General features: G+C 40.6%; 1 protein-coding gene across 3 annotated transcripts in view; it reads right to left on the bottom strand.

Annotated features, from left to right (window-relative positions):
- Positions 1-24,758, bottom strand: part of LOC128813635 (nuclear receptor ROR-alpha) — a 249,576-nt gene that overhangs the window by 110,694 nt on the left and 114,124 nt on the right. For all 3 annotated transcript variants that reach the window (XM_053988924.1, XM_053988923.1, XM_053988926.1), the window contains exon 4: positions 1,482-1,511. In XM_053988924.1, coding sequence (XP_053844899.1) covers positions 1,482-1,511 — 30 coding nt within the window. The remainder of the gene's footprint in view (positions 1-1,481; positions 1,512-24,758) is intronic.

Below are 24,758 nucleotides of genomic sequence, written 5' to 3'. Positions count from 1 at the left end.
GCTCTGTGGGTCAGTTCATGGCACTGCTGTACAAAACCCAGGGTGGTTTTGGCTGATTCCCAGGGGTGTTACAAACCAACATTCACCTGTACACAAGAGAGCTCAGCACTGAGCTGGCACAAACACTCAGCACCTCCAGAGAGGGGGTGGCCCCACACAGGGCTGAGCCCGTGGGCAAGGCTGTGCAAGGCAGCTGGACACTGCCTGGCCTGGACATGTAGGGAGCACTTCAGTGTCCTGTGCTGTGAATGCCAGTCAGCACAAGCTCAAATAGTCCCCAAAAATACCAGGGTGAAATTCTGCCCTCAGCTGCCTGCCTGTAGCTCTAAGTTCAACAAAACCATCGTTCAGCCAAAGAGGGTCTGGCCCTCAGAATGCATTAAGCACAAAGCCCACCCAAGCAAAGGAGGACCATCATGCTCTGAAAGTTTCAGATATTTAAAATTTGTTTCAAAACTCACACAAATCAGCTTCTCATTTGAAATTCTCAAATCTGCTTTTTAACTCTACACAGTGAGAGTTCATCATTTCAAGTCAGATTTTTCACTCTATGACTATTATAAAACCAGAAATGAAGTAAGAATGAAAGCCATGTAAGACACTAGCAGCTAGCATGAAAATACTTGAAAATGCATAAAAAGTGTATGTATTTGTAAATTTTGAGCAGCCTAGCACCTGTTTTGTAAGAGGGCTTTCATGAAAGTAATAGCCGCAGCTTTAGCCTAAACCTGTTTCATATCCTGGGCAAGTACAATTCTTGCACTACCAAACTGCCAAACCTCCACAGCATCTAAAGAATCTCAACATGCTCCTTCAGCTACAAATCCCAGCATTTTCTCAGAACTGTGCTTTGAGCTCTCTGCAGGATAGATAAGAGTTGATCCCCAGAAACTGTCTTTGAAGAGGATTTGGAATAAATGTATATGTAAGTAAATGCACACATCCACAGCCATTTCCAAGGTCACCACTTATGTGGGCTGCTTGCTTGTATGGTTGAGAGCAAAACAAGAACCTCCAGTTGTTCATTGAGTTCCTCAAGCACAGGCAGAGAATGATTTATCTTCTAGATGAGTGCATAGGAAGGGACAGAAGCTCCACAATTAAATTATTTTGATTTGAATAATACTGCATATGTAACAGACATAAAAATAACCATTCTCCTCACCTGCATTTTCTGGATATGTTAATTATCAGCCAGCTGTAAAGTAGATATAGTACAATAAGGAATTCTGCCTTTCCTCACAACTTTCTTTTTCTGCCCTCTGATTTAACAGACATGTGAGTACCACATATACAGACACACATTGTACATCCAACACCACTTTGGGCGAGGACTGAAACCCCTAAGGCAGAAAACCCACCAGAATTTTTAAAATGGAGCTTTCTCAGGCCAGACTAACACCAATTAGTCTGAGCACCATAGCACGGCCTAACAGAAATTCCATTTGTGAAAGAAGGCCAAATCAAAAGATATTACTTACATGTGTGAGTCTTCTTTGTTACAGAAATACCTGTAGGGAAGAAACGACACCAGTGTTAGCAAAGCAACCAAAGTAAATTCTTTTGACGTATAATTCATCATTAATCTATTTTATCAGACACACAGCAGCCACTCTAAAGGAGGAATGAAAATTGCCATGATTTGTATGTTAAAGGTGGAAGGATCTCCCCTCTCTGTGAAGATTTTAATGGTATTTTCTCTCCTTACACCTCCCCAGTAAATGTTTCAAAGTGCATTGCTTCAGCTTTGTTGCTGCAATGCATATCTCCACACTGCTGGTTTAAAACTGGAGCTGATACAAAAAGAAGACACCAGCGATGCTATGGAAGCCCCCTTTATTTTCATGGCCAAAAATGTTCCTACACTCCTATGAACCCCTGCCCATTAAAGCACCCAGAGAGAATGGATTTGAGCAGCACAAGTAATTTGCTGTGTTATTAAGTCCAAGCAGTTCCTTGAATGCAAGCTGTAGCTTACGCTCATTAAAGCCAAACAAACAGCTCTCTCAATATGATTATTGCTTGTCATAATTCCTAGCCAGATGCAAATATATCCAAGCCATTAAAGACAGACTTTCTGAAGTAATAAAGATGTTTTCATGCTAGACAGGCATGTGGCAGCAATCACCAAGGATGGTCCAGTGCCAGTGAAATTTGAGAGGCATTTCAAAGAAAGCAACAGTGAACAGAATGAGGCAAAATTCATAATACCAAATAAAGATAAAATTAACTCTGTTAAATGTCATTGGAATTCATGCTTGAATACAAACAATATTAGTACTAAACTCCACTTTAGTAGATAACTGGTGACATACTCAGACCCATCAGTATTTAAGCTTCACTCTCCTTGGGGGTTATTTTATGAGATTATGAGAAAAAGGTTACTGGAAGCAGTACAAGTATTTGAAACCTTTCAGTTGTGATCAAGGTCTGTAATGTAATTTTGGAATTGGGATTGTCTGGCTTAATATTCATGAAAGAGAGAGAGAGAGACCTGAATCTCCTTTGCTACCCTCCAACTCCTTCAACCATCTCTTCCAAAACAAATTACTATGGACAGAAACAGGTTTTATTTCAGGCTTCTTGGTTGTGGAGCATCTAAGAGAGGCAGTAAATTACAGTAACTCAGAAAAATGTACACACCTTATTTGCAAATACAGAGCTAACTTCCAAAGAAAATTTCTGGAAAAATAATTTGCAAAAATAATTTGCTTTCAAATTATTTGTGTTTTTGAGATACATAAAACCCTAGTGCCAATCCCAAATACTGAGCTATCAAGTTTGACATAACTGTCATGAGGACTTTTTTTTTTTAAATAGCACTTATGTTGCTGTTGGCATTTGGTTTTGAACTACCAAGCTCTACAAGTGTGAGCACTGGAACCTTTGTTTTCCCCGAAAAGCTATGAGGCTTCAGGCTTTGGGAAGTGAAGTTCTGAGCAGTTCCTTTTGGCAGTTTTGCAAATGTGAGACAATGGTAAGCAATTTACAGAAATCAGAATACTAGAACTTGATTATGTATGGGTATTAACTTAAATTGAAAGGCCCTGGCAATGTGCATGTGCCTCACACAAGGAATCATATTTGTTATAACCACAAACTGTAGAGCCAAGGCAAGCAATAAAACCCAAACAAAAACCCAAGAACCACAAAAATAAATCCCTTTAGATATAAATATCTACTACAGGGGGCAAATTCATCCTTTAAATTCATAATTTGTAAGAGCAAAAGGTCTCAGGTTTTCATTCCAGTCCCACCATCACTGGCTGGCTCAGAGCAGGGGACAGGACAGGACAGGAGGGTGTGACAAGGACATGAGCACTGTTCTAGAACAACAGCTTAGGGCAAGCAGAGGGCCCGAGTGAGAAGGAGCATAGAGAGCTGAAGAACCTTCATCAAAATGCATTAATGGGATTCATGCAGTGTTTGGTATGAGTTCAAGGTTTTTCCAAGGCCCTGGCTCACCCTGTGAACTGGAAATTACAGCCTCTTGGCCCACTGGCTCTTCCACCAAGAAAGAGCATTTTTGCTACTGTTTGACTTCTTGAGTGACCCCTGAGCAGCAGGTACAGCTCCTGACAGCATCCTCATCTTCACAGACTGTCCTAACATCCCCTTGGCAGACACTCTTGCCTTGCCCTTGCCTATCTGTCTGATTCCTATGATTTTAGGGATGCTTTATGGAATGAAAAAGCAGAGAAAAAGGTCTTTAATCTGAACACCATTTGCAAAACTTCCTCTCCCAACACTAGTGCTAATAAATGGATAGAGCAGTGCTCTTTCAGCATTATGGGAGCCATATGTGTACTTTTCTCAGAAAATAATGCTTTCTGTAAAATCACTTTGAACAGAAAGTGCTTATGCTGTCACTTCTGATTACTCACAGCCTCTTCACAATGGGATTTGCCACAGCACAAAACAGACTTAGCTGTATTCGCTGACTGAGGACCCACTTTCCCTGATACATGAAACACTGCACTGATGGAAATATTACTGCTTGTATTTTTCTACCTTTTTTTTTTTTTAACATGAGATGTGTCGTGGGTTTTTCCAAATCAGATGTTTCCATAATAATTACCGATTATCATCTGGTAAAACCTTTTAGCTGGTTAATGCAGATATTTTTAGATAACCTTTTAAAGGAACAGCTTAGAGGTAGATATTTTTGCATCTCCATCATTCCACTGGTGGTTGCATTGAAAATAAAGTATTTTGCTTTGAGCTGTGGTTTTAAAGTAGCTGCAATCTGGTGGAACAAGGATAAATGTTGCCAGTGAGTTCAACAGGATTACCTTTAAATTTATCAGTAATCTTCACTGATATAAAATACATTATGAAGTTTTAAGTAGTCTTCCTTTTCACACAGGTAACTCTAAGCGACTAGAAAAACTGAGCAAAAAAGGTACCAGCATATCCAAAAAGTAACTTAAATTAGATATAAGATCTTAGTTATAATGTATCTTATCTTATCTTATAGTATAGTATAGAATAGTATAGTATATATCTTCTAGTATAAGATACATTATAACTAGTGATTTAAATATAAACACTGAAGATGAAACACCGGGATCAGGTTTCCTTGCATTGCAGGAAGCCAATGACTGCTATCCAGAACATCCAAGGTAGGCAATAATAACCTAGAAATGAGTGTATTGTGGAAAAAAAACAGTCAGAAAACCACTTAACATGAAAAGGGGGAGTTACAAGACCTCTGGCTCTCTCTGGGCCAGTGCTACATGCCACTTGCTTCTACATGTGAATGCCTCTCCTGTGCAGTCAACACATCAGCTCTCTTAACATCAACAGGGTCTCTTGAGAAACTAATTCTGCAAGCCCAACATACACCAGTAATTTTCTTCACAAGATCAGGCATGATTACCAAGGATTTCTCTTGTTTGTAAATATTTGTGGGGCAGGATGGCCAGTTTATGCAAATTTGAGTAGACACCATAGAACAAAACCTAAACCAAACACACCACTGAAAGGCAGATTTATTTTTAATAAGTAGAGCACAAAGAAGCTACTGATTCCTTTAAAATGTTACTTATTATAAAATCCCATTTTTAAATGGATTTCATTTCAAAATGTGATAGGCTGGATAAGTAAGTGACTGCTTGCCAGTATTAGCACTCTCCTACACTGCCAGCATTCCATTCTCACTGAACAACAAATATAAAAAACATAAAGAGAGGAAGAAAAAACACACTAACTTCAGTGTTGCTAATACAGAAAGACTTCCTGACTTAACCAACTAGACTTCAAAGTAAAGTAAAGGAAATGTCATGAAAATATCACAGTATATCAGTGCCATGGTTATCAGTGAGTGAAAGTTTCAGTATTACAGTTATCACAGAATGTATCACTTCCGCAGTGCAATTTGACATTCCTGATCAACACCAAATCTTAAACAAATTAACTTCTTACACTTTTCATCGTGGCTATGCAATGCTCTTTACAACAACAATCGATTTTTTTTTTTTTATGAAAAGAACTTCTACACCATTTCCCTTCCCCCTCCCACTAACAGTATGTAATTTGCCATGATGAGTGGTATTTACAAAAATAGCTTGCTGGATGCAATGAACTTTGAAAAGAGTATCTACCAACAGAGACAGGATATTCTTTTGCAAGCAGTTAGCCTGACTGACCTTCACTAGCCAACTTCAAATAGAGATAACAATGTCTTAAAGTACAAAAAGAGACTCAGATATTTTATACATCATAAGCTATTTCTCACAGTTGCCCATCCAAATAAAGCAGCATAATGAAACACTGCTTACTCTGTGAACCCAGATCCCTGCTGCTGCTGTACAGTTGTCAGCTCCCCATATTTCAAGGGGAAAACACACTTTGATGTACAGAAAGATAAGTAAAAAGGCCTTTGTCTGGCAGAATACATTACTCTGCAAAATATCAAAGAAGAATATTCTTGAGTACAATTTTCTTAAACCTCCAAGAAAACTCTCCCTCAGAAGTCTGTATGGATAAACACCGGCATAACCAGCAGAGCTCACAACTCATCTCCAGGACTTCTGTTAAGCACCACTGTGTTTCCCCTGGTTCTGCTTTTTGTGTCCAAATCAGGTGATGAATACTGCTCTGATGACAGCACATTCTGCAGATGCTCTAGGTATAAGATGCTTTGCACATGTGGGTGTGTGCAATCGATATATGTTTTTTTGTTTTTTTTAACTTTCTCCTACCCTCCCCTCAGGCCAGCATTATGTCCTCAGCATCTTTTGGAACTCAGGCATTTTAGAGGGGATTGGAAATCCCGGGGGGGAAAAAACCCAAAACCTTAAAATTTTAAACTCTAAGCCTCCTGCCTGACATATTGTGTAAAATCAGAAAGAAAACATATCACAAGCTTGGATCCCACTATGTTTCATCCTGTCACTCCAATTCTTTTTTACTGTCACCACACAATTATGGCAGAAAAGCTGGCAATTATGGCAGAAGATTATGTGTAATACTGGGACACTTGCAGAGAACCTACCAAGGCAGAATAATAGATTTAGGTGTATTCAGAAAGGAGTTCATTCTCTCAGAAACTTTAATAGTGGTTTCTATTTAAGTCTGTATGGAGCTCTGGTTTGAAGGAATTCTGTGATCCTTGGGAGCTATGTTTACACTGACCAAGGTGAAATAACACATATTCAAATACTGCAAACACAACTTAATTAACATCTGAAATAAAATCCTGTAGAAAACAGTGTCCTTATCTAGGACAGAAGAGCTGTTAATGATGATCAGCACACACTACTGAAAGTCGTATTACTACACCAAGTAATTTCACTATTTTGTTTCAAGACTAGACTCTACTGCTTAAAGTTCACTCAAGAAAAAATTAAAATTAGATTTTAGGCTAGCATGGATCAAGGACAAGAGCCACTAGGCATGTACAAACAAGAAAGCTTTCAAAAATTATGACACCACTCCTCCAAAATAAAGCCAAACCCAAATGTCTCTTTTAAAAAAGCCCCTCAACTTAAAATATGATGACATAGGTTTTTAAACACTCCAGATTTCCCCAGACTTTTTCACATCTTTTCTTGAAAAGGAAAGATCTTACCATGTGAAACAAGGTTCTAGGTTTTTTCAACAACTCTAGATCAATCACATTCTGAAGTCCATAGGTATGTAACAAAGTCAGAGGAATCAATGTTGACCTAAGTGCTTCAGTACTGGAAAATAAAACTCCAACCTTTCTATCCTAAGATTCATAGCTGTTCCTTGTACCTAAGTTCTATCAACAAATTATTCACAGCTTTATTTTTAAGGGGTTGCTTTAGTATTACTGCTCGAATGATATGGTTATATCTGAATTAGCTACAGAAAGTTTTTCAGAACACAATTTTTTATTTTTTTCTTAAATGCAGATACAAAGTATTTGAAATAAACAGATTAAAAAACCCAAAGATGTTTTAAAAATATTTTTGACATTATTTTACTGAGGTAGATGATTTTTTTAGCGCTTGGAATTCAGACTGGCTTCCTACTTCTGAGAGTGACTTCCTGCATCATCTGGGCATTTTATGATTTCATTTTTCAGCAGCTGACAGCCTCCCCTACCTTTAAAGTGAGAGTAGCACCTGTGAAAATGTGAATACATATGACTTCTTTCAGAGTTACAGAGTATTCATAAGAGAGGAGCCACCACGGTCCTGAGTTGTCACCTGTACAACTGGCAGTTAAAAGAATTCCCTGCTCTTTCTAGACTTTTCCCAAATAAAGAATTCTTAACAGACTCCAAACTGATTTTCTGATACAAAACTGCTCCTAACTGTAAAGATGATGAACTTTAACCATTTCTTCCTTCTTGCACAACCTCACTGAGAGTCCTTCTGAGCCTTAACATATTTTTGTCCCCACAAATAAAGTGTCTTTTATATTAGGAAAAAATAATAAACAACCTGCATTAATCACCCATAATGTTCTTACATGACAAATGTCACCAGAGAGTGGATAAAATATCTATCCCACATTTATACTGTATTCCACACACTAAAAGTCAAAGATAGTTCAGAGCTGTATGTAAGACTGTTTCCAGCAGGAATCTTCACAGATCAGCTTTGTTTTAATGACTACTTCTTACACAACTGACTGAGTCAATCACAAGGATTTCCAAACAGCCTTGCAGAGCAGCACAGTTACATGGCCACAATCCAGGCCAATGTACAAAGCTGCACAAATCCAAGCAAGCCCCTCCAGTCTGTGGGATGGACAAACAGGGTATAAGCAAACCCAGCATTTCCTAAAAACAGTCACAGACTTCCTGAGTGCTCTATCTCTCCTCCAGCCTTGCTGCAAGCCCCTGTTTCACAGAGTCTATCAGTGACAGAAGAGCCTTGGCAGGAGCATGGCAGATACCACTGTAGGCACCACACTTTTTCCTTCCTGTGACATTCAAAGAACAGAGTCCCCTTCAGCTGAAGGCTCTGTCCTGTCAGCACATTAATAGGAACAATTTGTTCAACTTGCATTAGAGATACAGGCAAGAAGCTCTGCAATGTGCGCAGTATTCTGAGGGGAATCAATCATGGAATCATTAAGGCTGGAAAAGACCTCCAAGATCACTGAGTCCATGGCCTACCACTGCCAGTTTTATCCCTGAGCCATGTCCCACGTCCCCCAAAGCCAATCCTCACTGCTGGCCAGCCCATTCACTGACTGCAGTCCTGTCTTAGTGTGAGCTTGGCCAGTGAAAGCTTCCCAGCAGGTGTGAACAAGACACAAGCAGCACCATTTGTGCAAACTCCCTGCTTGCTGATATTAGGAGGAGTCAAGCAGCAGCAGGTTTGGCACTTGCACATGTTCATGTGTGTGCTGGAGACCCCACAGTGCACACCACTGTACAGGCAGGGATGGGCTTTCCTCCTCCATTGTGAAGAATAAAATTACTTTTCACTTGTCTGCTCTCCCAGATCTCCCCTACCAGACATTTCATCCAAGGACACTTTTCAAGTCATTTCAAAGCAACATTTCACTTAAACACTGCTCTTATCAAAGCCTTTCAGGCTGCTTTGTTCAAGACTACTGACAACCTCACATTTAAAAGCATGAGTCTGGCCTTCAAGAGTTCAGGGTATTTCCATAAAATCCAGAAAATTGTCAAGCTACAAACAAAGTGGAGGGTGGGGGCTGTCTTCCTGTATGTTACCTCAGGCCAACCGTGAAGTCAAACTGTCCTTCCAGCAGAACTGAAATTCTAAGAGAGAGGCCCAGGACCTGAGATACCAGCTGAGATAACAACCACAAGGCTGCAGCAGTCCTGATTCCACCAACCCTCACCTCGAGGCAGTCCCTCTAGATGGGAGATAAGGGAAGCCTCAATGCCCTAATTCTGTGCCTTCAGGTACCTAGATCTGCCACGTGAACATCTTCACACAGACTGCTGAAGCTCTTTCAGTATGCAAACAAAACCAAAATGTAACAAAATCTAATGGCTGCAGTCCTTTTTACTCACAATTTGTGCAATATTCATTCATTATTTAAGAACATTGCAAAGCTCAACACATTGCATTATGATTTAAAATTGTCTGATGGACATTCTTACATCAGGCAAGGGAAAAAATGGGTTTGTGTGTAGAACACGTTTCCACATAAAATTTTTCTTGTTTTTCTTATTATTCTATCCTATCACATTTTCCAATAAAAGCTGCTGGTTTTAATGCATCCATTCATCTTCTATGCTCTCACAGACCCTTCAGAGACAACCAATGACATGTTTGACCAGAAGATAAGCTGTTCATGAGTTGCCCATAAGTAGGATGTGATGATAAAACTCTGCCAATGCTGGCATGGAAAGCAGCTGGTGTAGATGGGCTGCAAGGTGACCTGTACTGAGTTACATCCAAGTGTTTTCTCTCCTTTTGATCTTAGTCAAATAGGTTTTCTTCTCTTTAAATAAAGAGGTCATCAAGACTGCTGTCAGTTCAAAATTCACAAACTCATTACCAGTTCAAACATCAGTCTTAACTGCTTGGTTCTCAGGAATAACCATTAAAATAAAGAGTATTTAAGATGAGTTCTTAAATATAAGCAAAACATGCAAATAAATAAATAAATAAAAATAAGCAAAACATGACTAATAAAAAACTATAGATAACAATTCTTCTAACACTCTTCTGTGAGACATTACATTTGTACACTCATCAGTGAAATGAGAGAATCACCTACAATTTATTAATGTATTCAAAGCAGAGCAATATTTTTGTGTGGCCAAACAAAAATTCTACTTGTTCCTGCCCCTTGAAGGCAGTGGTGATGGTGTATGGCAGGCAATTTCTGGCCAATGGAAGTCCTCACGGAAACACAGTAGAATACATTAAGGATGTTCTTAACCCGTGTCAGACCAAATGTTCAGCTCCAGAGTTTTAACTGCCACACAAAGTGAAGACAATGGACAAATATTATTTGTATCACTAAGTTGCCAACACCAGTGAGAAGAGCATCTTGCCACTAAGTTTTTTTCTGCACCACAAGGCCAACAAATTTTAGCAGTTCCTACTGTTCTACTACAAATGCTGCCTGGTCGGCTCTGTGATGATGATCATTATAATGACAAACAGATCCATGGGCATTTCAAATGTGCAACACTGATGGCAGTGCAGAGAGGCTGGCCAGGTTATAAAATTGGGGTGAAAAAGGATGTACGAAAGTTACAAAACAACTGGAACTCACTGTATATGTACTCACTGTGTATTTATCTGAGAGATGGCATTTTGAGCAGCACAATCCCCCCGATAGAACACTGAGAGGGTTTCTCTGCCAAGCTGGAGGAAACAGGTGAAGGACACCACCAAGTGATTTATCAACCCCTTCTGCTCTGACATCCAACTAACTCTGGGACACCTCCAATCCAAATATAGCCACAATAAAGTCCAGGTTCACTTTTGAGAACAAGCAGGAATATCATACAAGGTGAGATGCTTGCAAGCCACCAGCATTTTTTTGTTTGTTTTTGGTCAATTCCTTCTCTAATTGACAATCAACGCGGGCAATTGCACTTTACCAAGTCACTCCTGTGACTGACTATATGTAGAGATGTAATGTTTGCAAAGATGTGAGGAATTCGGTCAAAAAAAAAAAAAAGGACAAATGAACAAAAAAAATCCAACAATGACACTCAGGCAAATCTCAAAATACTAAGATTCATCCCACATTAAAAAAAGCAGGAAACTCTACCATGGTAGAGTGTTCTCCTTGGTGTTAATGTGTTAGCTTTTTTGCAGAACTTCCCATCATCAAGTTAGTGCTTATATACCCTCAAAAACCAAACCCTATCTGCAGTTTACAAAGAAACAGAAGCTAAAGAGTTACGTAACTACAAGTCATGTATTTATAAACTGGGCTGCCTGGCTTATAGAACAATCTTAATTTAAAAACTCCCCAAGCAAGAATTTTCTCACTGCATCTTTCACAATCAGTTCATGACTTCATCAAGATGACTGAGATACCACAAAATAACCAATATAACGTGTCTGAGGACCAGAATTTTAATGTGCATCTCATACTGCAACCCACATATATTTTAGAAATTAAATTTTGGCCTCTGTTTTAGAAGTAGCTCCTGCAATAGTGTTACACAGAAAACAAATGTTTATTGAGTGTTCTTCAAATCATCCTGTAACACTGACTACAGAGGATCCAGCATTGTTTTGTAGATTTCTACAGGATTTAAAATGACAGCTGTCTCATATGGTGGATATTCCTCCCTGCAACTCCTTTCAAAATTAAGGAGTGCATTAGGCTGGCTAAATTCCTTTGTTCACCACAATGACTTTCACCTATTTAACATCTTGAATAAAACTGGCCCATTGTGCATCAAATGAAGCCAGCTTTGGGTATCGGGTTCCTACTATAACCAGATTATTTTATTTGAAAGGTCATCAATATTTTGAATACAGATCATATTTTCTTTGTTCTGCTTTTCTGTAAAGTATTTATAAGGTAATACTTTAGATCTAGAAAAACAGATTCCTCACACATTAGTTTATCAGTCCCAACCGAATACTTTCACTCCAAAGTGCTTGTACATTTGCCTTTCAGTATTCTTCTGAGGTTGTCTGCTATCACAGTAACTTTCTTTTTTTCTTTAATATCAAAATATACTGAGGTCGAGTCTCAACTTCTCATTGCTTTGCTCCCCTGAGGAAAAGAAGTAAGATTCTATTATGTCGTCTTCAACAGCCGTGATGAATGAAGGGAAAACAGGGAGAGAGAAGGATTTGTGCTAAAAGCTCATGCAAAATTCGAGACTTGAATATAGCACAAGTAGCACTTCAACATCTCAGACTCCTTCAGAGCCAAGATCCCTGGAGAGTTGAGTTTAAATCACTAAACTTATTTCAGGAAAGTGGAGAACACTCTGGAGAAAAGTCTGTCGACTCCAGCAAAATTAATAAACTGGTTGCTCCTGATGTGAACTACATTTCTTGACAGGAGTTTGACAAATTTCTAATTCCCTCCTAGCTACTTGTGAATGCTGCACTTGTTGCTCCTTTTTAACAGTTATTTAATCCTATGGCACAACAGAAGTCGTAAGAATTGTTAAGTTTCACTCACCTTGCACTTTCAGTGCCATTAATAAAAAGGAAAACTATGACCTTCCTCAATGTCTGTCAAAAGAGCAGCCTATTCTTTCCTGATTTTAAATGTTCATGTACAGAAAAAGTATGTAACCCCCATTGGGTGATTGAAGAAATCAGAATTAAAAAATGGAAACAAATCTCAAATGAAAAGTCCGTAACATTATGCATTTTTTCTAAAATCAGGGCCAGGTGCCTCATATTTGCTGCAAATCTAAACAGAATTAGTGGCATTTAATTGTCACCTAACTACATTTATTTAGCACAACGACACTGAGTTTGGACGGGCACTCACTTTTCAGGGGTTTTCTTTTCACATTCTTATTAAAGAGCATCATTGATTTTGCTTCTGTGTGTTTAGGGTGCTGGGGTTTTGTAGTGCTCACTGCCCTGCTGGCCAGGCTGGTGATGCACAGGACAGTCAAAACCTGTCCCTGTACTCAGGGGCTACTGGGAAAGCTTAATTCCTTTACAGAGATGATAATGCTGCAGAGCTCAAATGCAGCTCACAATATATGTTCTAAGAAACAGAAAAAGGTGTTAATATGCCCTTGACCTTTAAGTATGTTTTAGAATTTTTGTAATAAAAGTGCCATGAGATAGGTGAATTACACTGAATCAAGCCATAAAACAAGGTAGAACAGAGTGGATTTTCTTTTTACAGCACATACTAAAAAGGGGTATTTATTATCTCAGGAAAATCCTAAGAAGATAAGCCAAATCAATGCCCCCCAAAATGACATAGTTACTTCACAGCACTTTTTATTACAGTATAGTGAAGTTTTGTTTACTGCAACGATAGGATTAGAGAGTATAAATACCATCCTGATGTAGTTTTCACTCACATTAGGGCTCTGGAATGTCTGTAATGGTATGGCCAGGTTAGTGGTTATGCTTCCCAGGATCCTGGACCTAGGAGCTACTTTCCATTAAGTAGGAAAGGTCTTCCATGAGGAAATGAAGCTTTTCTCTGAAGCTCTACTCAGAAGCAGGAAAATGCCTGCTGTGGATGGAGGAGGGAAGAAAAGGTTAAGAAGTGTCCTAGAAGACTGCACAGAGCCATGTGCTGTACACAAACCCAGTGATCACACCACAGCTACCACCACCTGCCATTTGGGACTCTGCACTTGTGACTGGTGTGCTCGCAGCTCTGCTAACAGGGAAATGTGTTCCTGTTTGGTGGCTGGGTAGGGCAGCAAAACCCTGTGTTCCACTACTACAAAATTGCAATTTCTGACTGCAATGCACCCAGGCTTCAACCTGGGGATGGGATTTGCAAGGCAGCCCCACTGCCTACCAACTTCCACATGATCTGGGCCAAGTCAGTCTTGAGTTCTTTCAGGTCTGAAAGGTTTCTTGTCTTTTATACATTACAGTCAAAAGACAGCAGAGTACCTCAAGCAAGTATTTACCACTTTCAATATGCACATCAACTTGGCACTGAAAAAAGAAAGTTAATTTTAGATAAAAGCCCCAAGCAAAAATTCTGCTTCCAGCACACATTTCAGCCTGACTTTAGCCCTTTTTCCCCTGTGTGCACTGAACTCAGGGCAGCTGTGGGTGCCATGTATTTCTGTCCTTACACCCAAGGCTGAGGGAAGGGACCTGCTGGTGTCTCTGCTGTGAGTGACACAGCAGGGCTGACCTGCCAGGCTGGAGCAGGATGCTGAGGCCTCAGGGACTGCATTCACCTCCAGCTCTGCCAGCAACTGACTGTGCAACCATTGCACAAATCTGCATCATTCCTACATATTATCATCTCCTACCAACAAACAGGTTAATTCTTCCTGCTCCTTCCTCTTTGCCTTATCAGTCCTTATGATAATGTTTTTAAGATGGATCCTTATTCTTGATATGTTTGGATCAATTTTATTCATTTATGCTTCTTAACACTTACAAAATATTCTGTAGAGCTCAAAATCACTGGGGAAAGTCATGATAAAAAATTTTGAGAAAACAAGGAAATGTTGTTAAAATAGTTAATTTTTAGTCTATTCTGTACTTCATATCACTGTTTACAACACCTAGCAAAAACTGTAACTATCTCTAACCACATTTAGCCAGCAAAATTCTTGCCTTAAACCTTCTGTTTTCTGAAGACAAGGATTCCCTCGGGAATACAGCAAGAGCTTTTACAAATGTTTGGAAGCAATATGAAGCTGTGTACTAGTGTAAAAAAGCATGAAAATATCCAAATAATCCACATTATTTATTCTAAGGGCTCCAGGGAAATTAAACAAGGGTGGTGGAAAAGGCATAACTTTCCTCCTTTACATAGACAGCCAACTTTCACCAGTATTAGCAACTGAAGCTCAAGACAAGAAAATTGAGCACTGGTCTGTAAATTCATTCTAATGACATCACTGCCAGGATTATCCTTTTGGGGATGGCTTGTGTAGGGGGCTGGGAGGAGAAGGCAAGGGATTGAGCAAGGGAGATTTGATTATGTTTGAGCTATTTCGATTTGAAGATGCTCTTAACTGACAAAACAGAAAGCGTCTTATCTGAGAAGGGATTTTGCTCAGCTGCTTTAAAAATCCCCCATCCATGCTGAAAGTCAGCACATTCCCTGGAGGATCAATGGGCTTGACAAACTCTAGACATCCTCTATACCATCTTAGAAAAACAAAAAGTATTTCCATATAAAAACTTTCTCCAGGCAGAAGCATGACATGCAAAGGGTTGTCCTGGGGCAATTAAAAAAGAACTTCTCATAAGTAAATTTAGTACTTGCAAAAGTTGCTGCAGTGACAACATTTGCTACCAAAGGGTTCTCTTTAATCCAACAAGCTGCAGCAGGGCAAATGTCTCCCCTGCCACTGCCCTCACAGCAGCATGAACGAGATGTAAAGGTGGGGTGAGAGCTCATCAGGCCCATTCATCAAGAAAACTGACTTTAACTCACAAGCTGTCTCACTGATTTAAAAAAAAACAAAACTCTCAACCAAACATTTCAAGTGCTTAAATGACTTCCTACATTTTAAGTAGTGAAGTGTTGGTCTTTCTGAAGGGGCCAAGGCAACTGCCAGCTGTAGTCAACAGAAGACCTGAATGCAGTTGGTACATGATCAGTGAGAAAATGACACCTGCTTCAGATTTCTTGCATTTCCTGCACTAAAACAGAGTTAATCTAAGATGTTACCACACAATAAGCAACTTCAACAAAGCTGTTCCTCTTGTTCTTAAAAAGACAAAACATAGGAAAAATGTAATTTAATAAAAAAGCCTTCAGTTTTAAAAATCTGAAATTATAGATTATTATCCTTACAGGTAGGTTTATGATTGTTTGGAGAATACAGAAAATTGAGCAACTACCTATTTCAGAATACTAAAATTTAGCAACACAAGAGCAACTGGCTGAAATGTGATCCCTAGCTGGAGATCAAGGCAAGGGCTGCCAATTCACAGCCAGGAGGATCCCCTGGCAGCTCTCAGTTGGGTCATCAGCTGAGCACTGCCAGTGCCCAGACTGGATCTGAACACCCCAGACTGGAATCAGTCATGCTCATGTGTCTCAACTAACCCAGAGCTGCTGCAGCTGGGCCATAAAGAGAGGAAGGGCAACTTAGTTGAAGTTTAGGTACCTGATTAAGGTGTCTGCAGTTCCTATAACCTGCAGATAGAAATGTGAATGATACCTCTGTACATCAATTAAATATTTACTTTCCTTTATGTGTTCCTGAGGAAACTGAAGTCACCACTACTGTGCATACTTCCTACAACAATTCCAGCATTCCTCCTTCTTTTACACCTGGCTGCTGCCAGGTGTGGCACCAACTAACGAAACAGGTGTTGGGGATTTCAGCTGTTCTCAAAGGGGACTTCACAGTTGAGGGATTCTGAGATTCTCTGGGGCCACCACACACTGCACATGGCAAAGCCCCACCCATTCACTGCAACGTGGCCAGTATGGGATAAACACACCCTGACCTGCTGGCTCAGAACTCTGTGGTTTGGCATGTGCCTTAAGGCAGACTGCACAGTTTATCATGTTCACTTTGGAGATAACACAGCCTGCCTACACCTCTACCAGTTAATACATGAATAAACTGATCAAGAAAAAAACAAGTAGGATAAGCTACACTTAGAAGAAATTAATTACTCATTTTCACTATAGTTATATCAAGGTATGCATTAAAAAGTGATGGGATGTCTCCAAGTGGCTCTTGTGTTCCACAGCCTTAAATATGAAGCTTTGCTACCTTAGAAATTATTTGTTAGGAAATATTACTATGCGTTTATCTCACCACAGTACAGTAAACTGGACAGACTTACTTTAGCATTCTCTCATGTCCAAATACTTATGCTAACCCAAGTATCCCCAGGAAAATGTGCACTAAGTGTTCTACCAACACTTTAAGAGTCAAGGTGTTTGTTTTCTTATATCTCCAAATTGCGTCCATTAAAGAAGCTTAGAGAAACTCCTGCCTAAGACACTTGACAGAAAAATAACACATTACCTGGTAACATCAGTAGCACTGAACAGATGCAACCAGGCATTGAAACAGAAGGTGAGAGAAGGACACAGGAGAGACAACTAAAAAAGAACCCCAAAAGTAATTTGGGAGAACTTTGAAAGCACAAATCCACTAACAACTAATCAAGAACATTGGATCAATTCTCCAAGTAACTCCAGTGATATTTCCAAAAAGGAATTTGATGTTTCAGTGCTCACTTTCATTTGTGCATTTCCATATGTGTGAATAGCTGGACGGGTATTTTCCCACACAATTTGGCCAGGAATTCAGTTTCTGGTTCAATCTGCATTACAGGAGTAACCTTGCCTCACAGGATTCTATTGGTGAGGACAAACACAATCAAGTTTGAAAGGTGCTAATACATCCCAGAAAACTCATATAAACATCCTGATAGGTTTCTAACTAGCAGCATCATGGCACAACATTCAGCTGACAGATACAGGACAGTAGCAGCCAGTTGGTTTAAATTAGTAATTGCTATCCGTTGTTGGTTTGTTTGCGGGTTTTTTTTTCCATTTCCCCCTCAAACCTCTGGCAAATATAATGAAAAAGGATGACATGGCAAAGTGGAATTCAGAAAAAAAATCTTCAAAACCAGACAAGATTTATATTTAACTTTTTGTTACCTGAATCGCCATGTCCAGCATAGGTCAGACAAGGAATTTGTTAACATTTGGAAAGAGCCTCTTTTGGAAGCCTTGAAAATGAGCTGCATTCATTACTAAAAATCACACATGACTTGTATAAATATTTACTGAGCTGAAAGAACACGTTGGCCAATGTTTTCCACAAATCAGTGGAAGGGAGTCTCTAATTAATGAAAGCAAAGCTGTAGGGTTTACTAGGCGCTTACGGCCAGTTCTGGAAGCTGAACATAAATGCCATGGTTCAAACACTGCAGTCTATTAAGCCCTAGTGCTCTCTTGCTCTCAGCTGACTGCTTGCAAAGTGTGAAGAGGATTAAGGTGGATGGGATCACTGCCAGCTTGAAGTTGTTAAATTACTGCATTAGCAAAAAAAGCTCCATAACTCACTGCTGTTGAATATTTTTCCTACAAAATTCTCAGCCTCTGGAAAGATAAAAAGGGAGGGGGAAAGGGTTTGGATGGGGGTTTTCTTGGGGAAGTTCAAGTGCATGTACTGCACTGACAATAGCAGGATCATAACCACCTGATCCACTGAATACAAATAATAACTGGGGGGAAAATGCAATAATTAATGACCAAGTTTTTGTGCATTCCATCAAGTACAAACAGCTGTCATAAACATCTTAATTGAAAGAGCTGCTGGATAGGGAATTTTAGCACTGTAAAATGCTTCTTCCTTCTGCTGCTCCACAGAACTGGAACATATCAAGGCTTTAAATTTTTAAACACAGCTTTCATATTCTTTGGTCCACAGAAAAATCTCTGAAAAAATCAGCTTGTTAAGAGATTCATCTAGCACAGCCTCCTACCTCCCTTTCTGTCTTGGAATGCTTCCATGCACTGAACAGACATCACTCTACTTAGACACCTTTTTAATAATATATTCTAATTGTTTAAACACTACATAACCTCATTCAAGGGGATACTATTCCTTATTATATGCAGCGTGTGAGAAAATCTTCTGGCTAAATTGTCACATCTAAAAATTTGGGCAGACCTCAAGGTTTGCCTCAGTTTTTCTTATGGGTGAAAGAGTTGCCATAAGAAAGGGCTGAAATTTTTCGAAGTCAGAAAGACAGATCGTTTCTCAAACCCAAAGTGTAGCCAGAGAAAATGTGGAAAAGGAGACCGACTCTACAGTTTTAGTAACAAGTTATTATCAAATGAATAGAAGAATTTGGTGCATGACAAAACCTTCTCAAAAGGGGAGTCCACTGGTGTCTTCTCATTACACACAACATTTTCGAGATGAACAGATCCTACCACTGCTGCCTCCTCTATTAAGAAAAGTCACTTTATTTGCCACACCATATTTGAACATCTGGGGGTTTTTATTGCCTCCTCTTGCCAGTAAGGATGACTAATAACTGTAATTTGTAATTTCCCAGCTTTTGTGGCTTCTGTTTCAAGCAGTGTTCCTTATCTTTTCTAAGTTTCAATTTGGAGAAAATTGTCTTGTATACCATTTTTCCGCATTTTATGTCAAATTAAAACCTTCTGACTCCTGACTATAGCATAGGTGACCAACACACCACCCAACACAGTGATTGAACTTTTCTGTTTTGATAAGGATATCAGAAGCATTATCTGCCTGTGCTGGTCAAGCAAAGCAAGCTGGAATCAAACTCTCTGTTGAATTTGAGACTGAACCACAAGGACAGGTACCAAAACAGGAAACACCACTTTCCCCCTGACCCTGAGAAAGCCTTTTCTCTTCAAAAGCACACACTGCAGTGTCCCTGCCAAAAGCTGGCATTCATTTTCTCTCTCGGCAGACATTAGTTCCTTCCTTTAGATGCACAACAAGCAGGTGACTCAGGCCTTTGAAGACCTGGATCCTCACCTCCCTCCCAAGCTGGAACTTGGCTCTTTTGCTGCACAACCCCTGGAAAACAGCTGGGGACAGCACAGGTCACAAGGAAACTCTGGGCCTACCCTCCCCTCACTTCATGTCTTCTCCACAGGTTACTGAAGACAAGAACCTGTTTTATACAAAATACTGATCTTTTTATCTACCTCTTAGAAGATGAACAACCATGCATGTGTTCCCTCAAAATGCTCCTTACTAAGCTCCACTACGAATTGCTTATTTAACAACAAACTAGAAAGCACAAAATACCATTTGAGTTATACCAGCTTACTAGGAAATATATTAAAAACACAGATTTTAAGGAATGCAGGCCAATCACCACTGCATTTGCTCAACTCTTTCACATCTAGAACACAGAAGCTTAAATGTTTCCACTGGAAAAAGACACCAACACACACAGAAAACACCACAAACCAAACAAAAACCAAAATCACAGAACTACAAAACTAAACCAAACCCCAAAACTTGAAGAAAAAAATGTTTAATTAATTTTGTACACAAGCAACTCTTCAGAGAACAGCAAAAGGCCAATTTCTTACTGAATTGGAGCCTGGTAAGACATCGGCTGGCACAGAGGATCTCAGGCCTTGAACACAGCACAGAAAGGCAGGCCTGGCCTGCAGAAATGCCTTGGCAGACTCTTGGGGTGGGCTTGTTACAGCTGTGTTTTCAATCACCCACACACCCCAGCATTTCTGTTCAAGTTATCCCACTTGCTAAACCAAAAACCAAGGCTCAGAAGATGACTGTCTGGAATGTAGGCTCCGACCCTCATCCCTTTTGCAGGCATTGTGGATATAATACACAAGGAAACTCAAAGCCATGGCCAGCTTTGGCTCACAGAGGCAGTGCATGCAGAGTCTAGACCTAGCCTTCAGTGCTGGCAGGTTTGCACAACAATCTGCAGTATCTGAAACCAAGAGAGCCTCTCTTGTTTCACAACCTTGGGGGAAAGTGAAACATTATTTATTCTGGTTAACACAGAATAAAAAGAAGAAAATTTTAAAATGATGGGAATATCTACTGCTTCCCTAAAAATGCAGAATTTAAGCAGTCTTTTATTTCCTTCCTTCCTTCTTCTTGATCTTTGTCTGAAGGTGTTTTTTATGAGCAGGAAAAATAGAAATGGCAATTGCTCATTTTGGCATCAAGTAGAGAAGCCAGTAAAGCAAGGCAAGGGCACGCTGGTCCCAAGAAGCCAAGCTGTGAGCTGTGCACACGCAGCTCTTTCATCTCGAGAGCACGCTGCCAGGGTATTCCAGGAACGGTGCCCGTCTGCTCCTTTTCCTTCTTTGAGTTTCACAAGCATAATACAAACCACCTGAAAGTACCACTCTGTTCTGAGACACAATCAGAGACAGGAGGGGAGAAGTGAAGAAACTCAAGTTGGACTGTACCAAAAGAGTGCTCCAGAACTCCCTAGCTCAGCTCTCTCTAACTGGGACGTGCCAACAGAAAGGTTTAAAGTCTACCAGTGCCATGGCCAAGCTACTCACTTTCAGCACTGCCCAGATCTCAGCAGAGATGCAGAACTGGAAAATTTCCCAGCAGTCTTCCTACCTAGGCTTCCAGGTCTGGCAGCCTGAAAAAACAGTTTTTTCATTCTAAAATACCTCAAAGTGAGTACAGACACCCAAGAATGTTTTAAGCGTGGCAGCCAATGACTTCCAGCAAATGTACATTGCCCACGTGACACAAATATTCTATTGGCATGAAAGTTCTAGACTAAAAAAGAAGAGATTTCTCAAAAAAAAAAAAAAAAAAGGTATCAAATATTACAAAACACAGTAAGGTGCACTTAAACTTATTCAAAAACTATTCTTTTTACCTGGTAACACTTATAAAACACCATTAGTATGGTGTTTTTCCACATGAAAGAGTAACTCTGTGCTCTTTGGCTAGCATTGCTTTCTTTAGTAGTATTCACCAATACCTCAACTAATACTACCTTTGTACAGAAATTTTTAAGAGTTTGTTTCTGGCTTTCCTTCTTCAGATGAGCTTATATGAGCTCCTTCACACTAGCATAAGACAGGCAATGATGACATTCTTGCACCCAGCTCTCTGAACAGCAGTAAACTGGTTGGTGCTCCCTAACCAGATCATCCTTTCTCCTCTCCTGGCCCCACATTTATGTCTAACAACACGTGGCTTTCCTAGTATCTGCTTGATAATTACCTTCAGTGAAAAGAAGACCACAGACACTGAAAAACATGAAACATAACAGTAATTCTACCTCAAGAAACAAAACAATCACTTCACCCTTTCATCATAAAGCTCTTTTCCAGGTATCCACGAGGTACAGCAGACTCAATTCCATGCTAACATTCACTCCTGCTTAATCAAAGCCAGCACTGCAGAAGGTGATGGATCATTCAAGCTTTATTTACTGCTACTTGACTGTGTTTTCACATCTAAAGCTGTTCAAGTCTCACTTTTTAAAATTAAGGTGGTTAAGGAAATTTCGGCCCAATATTTATACAAGCTAACACAGAGTAGAAAACTTTCTCTTCTTAAAGTTTTCTGATTTCCTTCATCCTCAACCAGCACTAATGGTTTAATGCCACCACATTAGTGCCACTGTGCTGAAATGGCACCTGTGTGACTCTTAAATCAATCTGTTTGGCAAAACACCTGCACAAAAACACCAACAGAGAAACTGCCTTCTTTGCCTCAGTCTTTAGGGGGAGGACAGCTTGTCCTCAGGACAGCTGTCCTCTTGGGTTGGCAGATGGTGTCAGGGAGCAGAATGGTCCCCCTGTTATCCAGGAGGAGGAGTCAGAGAACTGCTGATACATAAATCCATGGGACCAGGTGGGATCCATCCCAGCATGATGAGGGAGCTGGCAGATGAGCTTGTGACGCTGTTCTCCATCATTTACCAGCAGTACCCAGTAAGGTGATGGAACAGTCTATACTGAGTGTCATCACACAGCACTTACAGGATGGCCAGGGTGTCAGACCCAGCCAGCAGGACTTTAGGAGGGGTAGGTCATGTCTGACTAACCTGGTCTCCCTTCTATGACCAGCTGACCCTCCTGGTGGATGCAGGACAGGCTGTGGATGTTGTCTAGTTGGACTCCAGCAAGGCTTTGACGCTGTCTCCCACAGCACACTCCTGGAAAAGCTGCAGCCCATGGCTGGGCCAGGAGCACTCTGTGCTGGGCTCAGAACTGGCTGCATGGCCGGCCAGTGGTGAGTGGTGCTGCATCCAGTTGGGGACAGTCACCAGGGGTGCCCCTCAGGGCTCTGTGCTGGGCCAGCTCTGTTCAATATTTTTACTGACGACATGGATGAGGGGATTGAGCCTTTCATTAGTAAATCTGCAGATGACACTAAGCTGGGAGCGTGTGTCCATCTGTCGGAAGGTAGGATGGCTCTGCAGAGAGACCTGAAACAGTTGGATGGATGGACAGAGCCCAATATGATGACATTTACCAAAGTCCAAGCACTGGGTGCTGCATTTTGGCCACAAAAACCTCCTGCAATGCTGTGGGCTGGGGATGGTGTGGCTGGACAGTGCCCAGGCAGAAAGCGACCTGGGGGTACTGGTCTACAGCCGACTGAATATGAGCCAGCAGCCTGCCTTGGTGGCCAAAAAGGCCAATGGCTCCTGGCCTGGATCAGGAATGGTGTGGGCAGCAGGAGCAGGGGGGTCATCCTTCCCCTGTGCTCGGTGCTGGTGAGGGCACACCTCGAGTGCTGTGTCCAGGTCTGGCCCCTCAGTTTGGAAAGGACGTTGAGACGCTTGAGCGTGTCCAGAGGAGACAACGAGGCTGGTGAGGGGCCTGGAACCCAAACCCTGTGAGGAACAACTGAGGGAGCTGGGGGTGTTTAGCCTGGAGAAAAGAGACTCAGAGGTGACCTCATCACTCCTACAGCTCCCTGAAAGATGGTTGCAGTCAGGTGGGGTTGATCTCTTTCTCCAGGCAGCACTGACAGAACCAGAGGACACAGCCTCAAGCTGCACCACGGGAAATACAGGTTGGATATTAGACAAAGGTTTTTTACAGAAAGGGTGATAAAGTTCTGGAATGGCCTGCCCAGGGAGGTGGAACACATCCCTGAATGTGTTTAAAAAAAGCCTGGATGTGGCACTGGGTGCCATGGTTTAGTTGAGGTGTTAGGGCTGGGTTGGAATTGATGATTTTGATGGTCTCTTCCAACCTTGTGATTCTGTCAACTCTCCCATCAGCTGTAACATCCCACTTGGGATGCACTGAGAACTGGTGTAGTTCAGTTGACTGGCATTACTGACAGAGTGAAAGACAATGACCTTTCCATTTAAGCATTAAAATGCTGAGCATCCTAAAGAGAAAACTTAATTATATTTTAAGTCCTATCTTTTTAGCCAAGCAAAGAGACTGAACTGAAACATATGCACATGATGCTTTTGTTCAAGAGACTACCTAAAGGAAGGGATGTAGTCTGAGAAGATAGGAACCTGGATTTTGATAAGTCTCATGCAAACCCCAAATACAGACAAGAAATCATCAGTATTGGTTACAGACAGGGTGAATTTAAAGAGAGCTCACAGTGCCTTCCTTGCTTATGAATTTAAATTTGCACAGAAAAGTTATGACCAGTTGTTGGTCAAGTGGAAACAAGACCTCATTTTACTTGCACATGTGAAGTACAAGTTTATTGAAGCTTGGAAAAACAGACAATGAGTAGAGGATAACAGTATCTCAAAGTACCACAGCTCTAGCCCTTGCCTGAAATGGGCAAGAATTTATAAACAGAGATGGCTGTCTCTTCATTAGACTTAAGTAAAGGATATTAAATGAAAACAAGCAAAAATACGTCCTGAATTTCATTAGTAACCACCAATCTGTATTTTGAGGTGCCCCTCCCATTGGTTTTGAAGTATACACTGAACAATATTAACTGAAAGGCACCTGAGGAAAATAACAATATCTGATTGTCCAGGTACAAACAATGTTCCTTCTCAACAGACTGAACCTCCACAAAACATTTAGCCCCAAGAGGCTACAAAATAGGGATGTTTATTGAACAGCAAAATATTAGTTATTACTCCACATCAAGGAAACATAAAAAGGAAATAAACCTTGTTTTTCATGGGATCCAAAATGGACTGAAGTGTTAGGTCCTGCTGTCCTCTTAAGGATACCACAGAAGTGAGAAACTTACCCTCTGGAAAAAAAACCTCAGC

This window comes from Vidua macroura, chromosome 12 (assembly GCF_024509145.1).
Source record: "Vidua macroura isolate BioBank_ID:100142 chromosome 12, ASM2450914v1, whole genome shotgun sequence".
NCBI lineage: Eukaryota > Metazoa > Chordata > Aves > Passeriformes > Viduidae > Vidua > Vidua macroura.
This window is presented reverse-complemented; position numbering and strand designations above follow the sequence as displayed.